Here is a 9,831-nt window from a genome sequence, read left to right as displayed (position 1 = left end):
TGTGAAGACACTTAATTTCTAAAAATACTACTGTATCCATCTTGGGATGATGGCACTCCCTTAAAAATCGATCTGCATTGTGTATTGGTAATGCTACTTCATGTCACTTAAAATGAAGAACATTGTTTCGGTGGATGTTCAGGACTCCAGAGTTGCTGGTTCATTTGCTAGTTTTTGGTTCACTAGTAAAAGTTTCTTTGGTGAAGTCTGGACTAGAAATGTATTTGCATTAAATGATCTTCCCTGTGCCTAGTATCACACAGTTCTCTGGCAACCAAGTTTCTTTCTTTGATTTCCCCCCCTCCCTTTTTGTGGTGAGTTGTAATGTTAGAGAATAGTGTGATTTGTCCAGAGTTTCTTTATGCTCTGTTTTTCAGCACATCCTGAAACTTTTGGTCTTCCAGGACAGTTCACTGGGAAGTTCTTGATACATCTTTATCAAGGCATTCATTAATATTTTTCTCTATGCCTTTGAAGGAGCCGGCTTGTTCAGGCATGTGCTTGACTTCTTCATTAAAGGAAGGCTGCTGTGTGATGGCACTAACAGTACAGAAAGATCTGTACATCATCAGTAAGGCTGCTCTTTTCTCAGGAAATGTGTGTGAAATAAACCCAAGCTTTTAGTGTTCTGAAGATGTAATCGTAGTCTTGAAGATGAGCACCAGTATAATTTTTTCTACTCACTCCATTTGTGTCCTGTTGGTTGCTAATACCCTTACTTGGACATGTACTTATTTATTTTTGTCTTTTGTCTTTCCTGAACTTACAGCTTGGGGGTGGGGTAGGGTGGGGAATATCTGAGTGATGGAATGACAAGGACATCATGTCTTCTAATAATACTGAATGGGTTTTTGAAGGCCACGGTAGTAATAATCAAATCAATATATTATGGAGGCATTGCCATGCCTATATTGATGGCTAAGTCTCATACATTATAGAAGTCTAGAATTATTTTGGGTATCTGGATTTAAAATTGTTGCATGGCTAAGAGGGCCAATTAGTACTGAAAAAACAATATTTTTAAAGCAGTTCTGGTTATTACAACTGCTTATACCTCAGGGCAGATTCCATACCATGAGCCCTATGATCAGTTCAGTCTCTGATCAGTTTTTGCCTGCTAAGGTTATGTTTTAGACTCATCTGACACACCATGCAACATTTCATCTTCATTACTTACAGGCACAGCTCACCACTTTGCATTCCCAGGAGGCACAGTTTTGCCTGCATTTCTATAGAACTCAATGCATTTGTGGAAAGCATGAAGAATTAAGTTTGTGTAGGCTATCCTTTTTCTTTTCCTGTCTGGGAAAGAAAAATCAAAACCAAAATAACTCCCCTCAGCTTAGGTATAGTATCACCAGTTTAGAAATGGTACCAGCAGTAGACTGTAAATGTTTCTTTTTTTTTTTATTCAGAACCAGTGTAAAGAATAGTGTCAGGCATCAGGGCTTGCATCAGAACTTGAAGAAAATGCTGTTTTCTATGTGTTCAAACTTTTCTAGGTTATATATTGCTGTTGGCCATCTCTTTTGGTGAGAAAGATTGTATTGCATTTAGCCTACTAGGGCTTGGCTTGATTGGAAATTCCCAAAATGGAATATACCCAGGAGGAAAGCAGTTGACAGAGAAAGAATTATTTCTTACTAGTTCATTACCACTTCTTTCAGTTTCAGCTTCTTTATGTTTGGAAAAGGAACTAGAGCTATGCTCAGACTGTTCTATCTTTAATTCAGTGCCTGAATGTAGCTGAAATGTGTGTGCATTGAACGTGGAAGATCTTGGCAACATCTGGGTCTTGGTTGGATGGAGAGAGGTTAGCCAAGACAGTATATCTGAAAGCCGCTACCAGCCACTACAAAGTGGCTAATCTTTCTTCTAGTCTCATCCTTCCAGGAATGAGAATTTGGACAAGAAGATCTGTGTTTGTATGCATTACCATGATAATAGAGAGGAAGGCTGTAAGGCAAAATGCTGGTGCTAGGGATGCATTCAGTTATATTGCCTGCTGTCTGTCTTGATTTGGAAAAGTGCCTTGTAAAAAGATAAATTTAAAATAATAAAGAAGCTGTGCTTGTCTAGAAAAATCTTGTACTGGTTGGCTCAGGCAAAATTTCAGGCCTTTTCTACATTTGGAAAAATCAGATCTGCAATTCAGATCTAATGAGCAAAGAGCTAGTTATGTTACTAAGAGCAGGCGAAACCCATAGGGAAATGCTTTGGTCTTTGATGTGTCTGCTGTGTGCCTGGGTCCCCATCTGACTGCTGTAGATAATGCCTGAAGAGTCATATAATTACAGCCTGTATAGTTCTGCAATGACAAGAGCACATGAGATGCTGCCTGAGAAGGCTCACAAGTAATTGCCCATCATGGGATTTTTTTGAGTAGTTCTGTCAGTTAAAAATCTCTGGAAATTTGAATTTAATTTAAGCTACTGCATTATAAGTAAATAAATGTGTTTAACCTATAGTTACACGAAATGTCTCTGTCTGTAATGAGTTAGCACTTACAGTACTGAATTAATCCTGAATCGCTGTATTTTCAGATATTCAGTTAATAATACTGTTGTTACTTACAGCTTATTTAGTGACTGTATCACTGAAGACTGAATATGCTGTTAAGGATCAGAGGGTCAGCTCTGAGATCAGAGCGGGTTGCTTAGGGCTTCGTACAGTTGGGTCTGGAAAACCTCCAAGGAAGGCGACTGGACCAGCTCTCTGGGCATCCTGCACTGCTGCCTACTGCCTTCCTGGGGAAAAAAGTTTCTTCTTACATCTAGGTGGAAGCTTTCTTTAAGGTTATGGTGTGTTTAGGAGGAATGAAACCTAAAAAAATAAATACTAATTTAGATATTTAAAGATTGAGTTGAGTAGCGGTTATTTTCCTACTTAGGGAGTTGATGGAATCCAGTATTTTCCCCCATTGATCTAAGAGTGGACAGGATTTCACCCTTGAGAGTGCTGCTTTGAGAAATCCAGTTACTCAGTTACTCAGATGCAGCATTAATAGTTATCTAGACATACAGCTTTATCTTACCTCTTGAAAAGCCTCTGGGGAGTGGATGAACCAGTTCTGCTAATTAAACAGGCCTAGAGGCTTCATGGAAGTTGACAAAAAGGGCAGAAAATACCTTGGCTTCTCTTGTGGGCTGGGCCAGCAGGTGTTGACAGGCACATAAAGGTAGGGGCGGGAAAACCGTCAGCTTTTCTTCTCAGATTTGACAGAAAGGGAATAAATAAGACAGCTTATCTTTTAAGTTTAAATGTCATTCCAGATGAAAAATTTAATCAGATTCTGTTTCCAAATGTGTCTTAAAAAGCAAAGAAAAAGAAATTCAAAAACAGAGCAAGCATCTGTCTTCAACTGAAGTTTCTTAAAAAAGAAACAAAACTACTAACCCCTATTTTTTATTTCCTTTCTGACAGAATAAATAATACTGGACAAATTGCTATTAGATTTAATAGACTTTCTCTACATGTAAACAAAACCAAATTGATTTTATACTTCAGAAAATCACCATCACTCAGCAAATCCTGTTTATGTTGAGGGGCGGGGGGGAAAGGCTCTGCTTGTGTATTAACACTCTGGCCATGAAAGAATCTTGACTATTTTGCTCTAGAAGTATTTACTAAAACTGAACTTTTCCATTTTATATATCAGAAAATAAGAGTCCTTTAGTTTGAAGTGATACCACATAATCAGAATTAATAACAAAAAATTGGCATGCAGCTTTTGCTATCCAGGTCTGTCAGCCTGTGGTCACCTTGTCTCTTGTTTAACACATCTTTACTTAAAATCAGTTTATTCTGTTTGTTCTTCACCCTTCTGAGTCTTTACAGTTTCTTGTTTGGAATTAGTTATAAGTGCAGAGATTGCAGGACTATGCAAATGATTTCTACATCTTCTAATGCTTGCTTTGGCATACTTGGTATTGCCAAGCTTGTTCCAAAAAGGGTAATTTCTGGTCTTCATGGTTGATTTTAAAAAGCCCACCACAAAGAAACAGAAAACACAGTGGAACAAGAAGGAATATAAAAAAAAAAATCCAAATCCATCAAGCCAGTCTTATGATCTTTTATTTATGTATTTATTTTTAGGATGATGGACACTGGTAGTTCTTCGTTGTAGTTGATGGTCTACTGTCAGGACAGCTGGTCTGTTGCTTTAGTTTTTGAGGTTTGAAGTGGCTGATAAATCATTCTTCCATTCTGCCCCACTCATAGCTGCTCTAGCTGCACCCTCTCCTGGAAGTGCTTGCTGTTGCGTTTGGCACTGCAGGTGGTTCTTGCTCCTCTTCCTCCTTGCCCCTGGATGTCATGGTGATCGTTGATGTCAGGATAAGGCAATCTGGAGGGGCCCCTTCTGCTTGCACTGCCTGGCCTCCAGCTCTCTGCCCTTCTGCCTCTGGCACCTGCCTTGAGCTATCTTTTAAGTTTGGTAGCATGTACCGCTGTCTTAAGGTACTCAACGATCTCTGTACATTCAGACCTGAGAGCATGCCCCAACCAGTGAAGCAACCAGTTCTAGACATCCTTTGTGGATTGTGTGTTATGTTAAATCTGTAACTTGTAAATTAATCTGACTAGTAAATTAAACATGGTTGGGGAGACTGAGTTCTCTTCAGTTTTCTTGGTATTGGATGCAGCCTTGTTGTTTTCTTGAATTAAGTTCCTTAATTTTGAATAAAGCAACAACACATTTTCAGATTGTTTTTATTGTATTGCGCTTAATACTGATAAGCCGGCCCAAAACTTACTCTAAAATCTGTAAAAGCAGAGTAAGTTAGTTGACCATTTGTAGCCATATTTGTAAATCTGAAATTCACAGATTACTTCTACTTAACTCAAGTTTTCTAAGGTTTATCTTTTGATTCTAAAGCCAGATTATTTTCTCAACCTTCTTTTTAAACAGATGAAGCATGTAAAAGACAGATTTGGTGACAGCGTGCCAGAGGAAGTGCTTCTGCTGTGTCTGGGCATTACTTCAGGAGTTGGCAGATTGATCTTTGGCAGAGTTGCAGATTACATTCCTGGTGCAAAAAAAGTTTATTTACAGGTATGTCTTCACATGTTTCTGAAGGAATATATAAACAATATTCTGAAGGCTTTGGTTGCAGGTAATATTAAGTAACCAGAATTAACTGATTGGAGATTGAAATTTCAGAAATTTCAAAACTCTAGGAAACTCAATATATATTTTATGATACTAAGAGCCTTTGGTGTAAAGTTCAAGAATCTCTGATTTTTTTTTTTTTCTCTTTTTAATGCTACAGAAACATGTCTACTACTTACTGGCTGTCTTCAGCTGGTAATCAAAAAATTATTAATCATTAGCATATGAGTGAGAAAACCTTTGGGGATCCTCTACATTCTGCTTTCTTTGTTTTATCTCATGATTTCATAATGATTGCAGAAAGATTGTGTTTTTTGTCTTATGTTTCTCTGTTAAGGATTTTGGATCTCTCTTCTTGATGTTTGATAGGTGATAATTTGGTGTCAAGTATGTTCTGTACATAGTGCACACTGGTAAAGCCATGGGAATATAGGAGGTGCTTAGCTGAGGAGATGTTGCTGAATGAAGTGGGCTACTCACAGAATCACAGCTTCCAGAAATGCTGAAGCTTGGGGATGAAGGAGGATATACACTTTTTTCCCCTCTACACTTAAAACCCCTATTTTTTGAGAAAGTAGCAGTGTTACTGTGGATTTTTGGAAAAGCTTTAGTTAACACTTGAATGTTATCGACCACTGGGTGTTCTTGTTGTGTTGGTTTGAAATTAATAACAAGGGAGACATCTAATGGCTATTATCTGTACTACATTATTGAAAACAAAAGTTCGTAGGAAAGAACCACCTTTGTGGAGGATGGAATATTTGTTGCCATAGTTACATAAACTTAAATTCCCTGATGATAAAGACTGGGACTGTATCTCATTCATTTGCATCAATTTAATACCTATTGTTACACTTCCAGGAAATGTCAATATTAAGATAAAAAGTGAAAAGGCGGCATTGAGATGTTACACGTGATTTACAAAGCACAAATAGCAAACTTGCAGTAAAACTACAAGCTTTTTTTATTATTTTCCTTGAATAGCTAGAACTGAAAACCATGGACTTTTTTGTTTAGGGCATGAACTAGGATGCTTCCGAGTACTGTTGGTTTCACTGAATCTGAAGCATGTGACATGTTAACTTTTCCCAAGCTGTGTCCCAGCATCTTCAGCTCTCCTGTTTCAAATTGGCATTTTTGAGGGAAAGTGAATATTCACCTCAAGTATTATTCTGGATTAGCCAACAGTTCACACTATCATCCCATCTCATTCAAAAATTATTTAAGCATTAATTTTGACTAATGCAAATGAAACAATTTAAAAAAAACCCCATATTACTACTTGAATATCAGAGAATTGTAAATTGTGGAATGGTTAGAGTTGGAAGGGACCTTTAAAGATCATTGAGTTCCAAGCCCCCTGCCATGGGCAGGGACACCTTCCACTAGATCAGGTTGCTCATATAAACTCATCTCAATTAATATTTGTATTTTCTGTCTCAGAACACACAGAACTGAGAGTTTATTTACCTCTGTCCTTAAGCTCCTATAAGAAGCCCGGTTCTTCAGTCAGCATTTCTGTCTTTATACCATACTTCAGTTGCTTCACAACAGTTTTTCTTAGTACGCTAAATAAAGTACATTACATAAAAGAATTGTTTGCTGTCCTGAAAATTGTTTCATCTAGCTGTCTGCTTAAAGACTTTTCCTAATAAAGTAACTTATTTGATGTCACTTATCCATCAAAAAATTGTGATATCTAGTAGTTTTTAAGTGACCTTGTTTTTCTTTAATGGTCTATGAGTGACCAATGCACAATGCATATGTCTTGCTTGGAAGATGCGTTTGTGCAATTAGGTGAACATTGGTTTCCTATGCTGACATATGGATAGCACACAAGCAAAACTCTTACCTTTTTAATATTCTTTTTAATTCTGCTTCATTTTGCTGAAAGACAGTTTTATTCCTTTAATTTATGACAAACAACAATCTAAGATTACAGTATAATATCCTTGTAAGTATACATGGCTACAGGAATACAGCAAGATACCTCTATGTGGAAAAATTGCAATGAGGCTTTCAAATACCACCTCTGTTGAATATAAGCACCCTGAAGCAATCACTCATAATACTGATACTTTTACTTAAATTACAGTGAAGAGTCTAATTATACTGTTAGCTGTATTAAACTTCTGATATTTCTGTGGCTTTCATTTGTAAAAAGAACAGATTAACTTTTGCAAAAATATTGGTGCATGAGAAATTACCTTACGTAATCACTGCAGGATAGTTGATTACAAATGCATTTTGAAAACATGTGAAATGGGTAGTGGAATTTCTTTGATTGCATATCATGAGTCTTATCTGTTTGTCTAATCTTGGTATGTAATTTCTGATGGTGGTAATCCATGGAGACTGCCTATATTTATTTTAAAGTAAATACAGGCAGACAATTTAATTACAGATGCAAAAAAGCTCATCTGTTCCCTTTGCTAAATTGATGCAATGTGTTGTTATTATTATTTTTTCCTTGGTTATATTTAGGTGGCCTCATTCTTCTTTATTGGCCTGATGTCTATGATGATTCCACTGTGCCACGTCTTTGGAGGTCTCATTGCTGTCTGTCTCTTTATGGGCCTGTTTGATGGGTGCTTCATTTGCATTATGGCTCCTATTGCCTTTGAGCTTGTTGGGGCTCAGAATGTCTCTCAGGCTATAGGATTTCTACTTGGATTTATGTCAATACCAATGACAGTTGGTCCACCCATTGCAGGTAAGTATAGATATAGTCTGTAGCTTTAACTACATTTCTGTGGTTGCATGACTGCCATATTTTCTGTTCCTACATCATATGCAGTGCACTTGCATTCTCTGTGCATGCTCCAGAATATATGGTGAATTTAACTGCTGCTCATGGGTGATCAATTTACTGTACTCTTTTTAAAGTTTGCTGCAATCTTTTTTATTAAGTTATGCAGATGTAAAGAAAGATGGGTTTGCAGGAGACGATCTGAACAAGTACAGGTTTTGAAGATGAAAACTGGAAGTTCTTTGGGAGGTGGAAATGGGTCAAGCTATAATCCTTACTACTGATGATTTTTCAATCATAATTTACTCTAAGGTCTTGTGAGTGCTCCTGAAAGATACTTAACTGAACTAGGGAGCATTATAAAGAACACAATTTTAAAGCTAGAACAGCATATTCCTGATGTGGATATACTACCAGAGCTATTAATACTTAAATAGAATTTAATTAATGGGAGGAATTTTGAGAGAGCAATTAGATGAATTGTTGGAAAACACACTTTTTAATAAGAGGCTACTGGAAATGCGATATATGCAGTATATCTAGAATAAGATTAAGAGGCACCTTGATCAAAGGCAACTGTCAACAGACAGAATTCCTCCAAGTCATTGTAAAATTCAAATGTTGGAGAAGCTGAAATGAGCAACTTTCAAATAGGAAATATGGTATATGGTTTTTAATTATGGGTGGTAATTAAGTGGTCAAGTGGTGACATACTGAGTTCTTTGTTACTAGGACTCTTTAAATCAACTTTGGAATACCTTTCTACCTTTATATACTTGGCTGTCAGGTAGTCAGGTTAATAGTTATAATAATCCCTGTCAGCTCCCAAGTTTCTGAATCCAAAAAAAAAGACATGTTTTTTGGAAATTCCAAGGCCCCATTATTTCAGTGGTAACCTTCTGTCTTTCCAGGTTTGCTGCGTGATCACCTCGGCACCTACGATGTAGCATTCTACCTGGCTGGAGTCCCTCCCCTTATTGGTGGAGCTATATTGTGTTTCATCCCCTGGGTCCATGAACGACAGAAGTTAAAAGAAAGATCAAAACCTGTTGATGGAGAAACTGCTGAGAAAATGCTGGAAAATGAGAGTGCTTTGGTGTCAGACACTACAGAAAAGCCAGACAAAGAAATGGAATCGGGTTTTTGATGCTTTCTTTTGCTGTACCAGCCTGACCTTCTACTGTTGAAACTAGCTACATTTGTACTTTTTGGCTGAAGATGCTATACAATACTAAAGAAGTTTTGAACTATCGCTCAAATTGCAAAACTCCTATAAGAATATTTTATACCATCGAACTTTTTTTGATGAGCTGTTGAGTTTGATTTCAAGCCACATTTTCAAGGTATTTGAAGTTCTGGAGCATTAGTGTGTACGTGCATAGTGATTCTGTGTGTGAAGAGAATATTTTTCTAATTCATTAGAACCTATTTCTGGAGGTGTAAAAGCTGGTTTTGGTTCAGTGACCCAGGATTCTTCAATAACTTTCATGATCTGTCCAATGCAGGCACACCTGTGGGTGTTTATACTGGAAAATGTAGTAGTTCTTATGACTGATTTGTTTTTTGAAGTCTTTCATGCTGTTTTACAGTCTTTTACAGTTCTGTATCATGAACACAAATATGCATCATCTTGATTCCCTTAACTCTTGCTGAAATAATTAGAAAGTTAAATTATTAAACATCTGCTTTACTTTCTCTCGATACCCCAGCCTGCTCAGTTTGCTTAAACATTCACCTGTTTTTGCATTGATTCACCTTTTCACAGTAGCCCAAACAAAGAACATTAAGGACAAAACTTTTGATGGGCAGAGGTTTTGAATATACACAAACTAAGCTCCAAGTGCAAACACATTCAGAAGTAAAGCTGCTGAATAATAGATTTTTTTTTAATTTGATGAAGGCAATACTATTCATGTAAGTGTATATATTTTTCAGCGAAACCTCAGAATAGCTGATAGTTTTGAAATTGTAC

General features: G+C 37.0%; 1 protein-coding gene across 1 annotated transcript; it reads left to right on the top strand.

Moving 5' to 3' along the window:
• Nucleotides 1-4,909: 4,909 nt before the first annotated feature.
• On the top strand, nucleotides 4,910-9,467 carry LOC104471431 (monocarboxylate transporter 10-like). Its single transcript, XM_010086771.1, has 3 exons — nucleotides 4,910-5,053; nucleotides 7,595-7,823; nucleotides 8,771-9,467. The coding sequence occupies exons 1-3, from the start codon at nucleotides 4,910-4,912 to the stop codon at nucleotides 9,004-9,006; spliced, it is 609 nt and encodes a 202-aa protein (XP_010085073.1). The 3' UTR covers nucleotides 9,007-9,467.
• Nucleotides 9,468-9,831: the final 364 nt, after the last annotated feature.

The sequence above is a fragment of the Pterocles gutturalis genome, unplaced genomic scaffold, assembly GCF_000699245.1.
Source record: "Pterocles gutturalis isolate BGI_N339 unplaced genomic scaffold, ASM69924v1 scaffold22416, whole genome shotgun sequence".
Lineage (NCBI taxonomy): Eukaryota > Metazoa > Chordata > Aves > Pterocliformes > Pteroclidae > Pterocles > Pterocles gutturalis.
The sequence above is the reverse complement of the archived record's forward strand: the minus strand, read 5'-3'. Positions and strand labels throughout refer to the sequence as shown.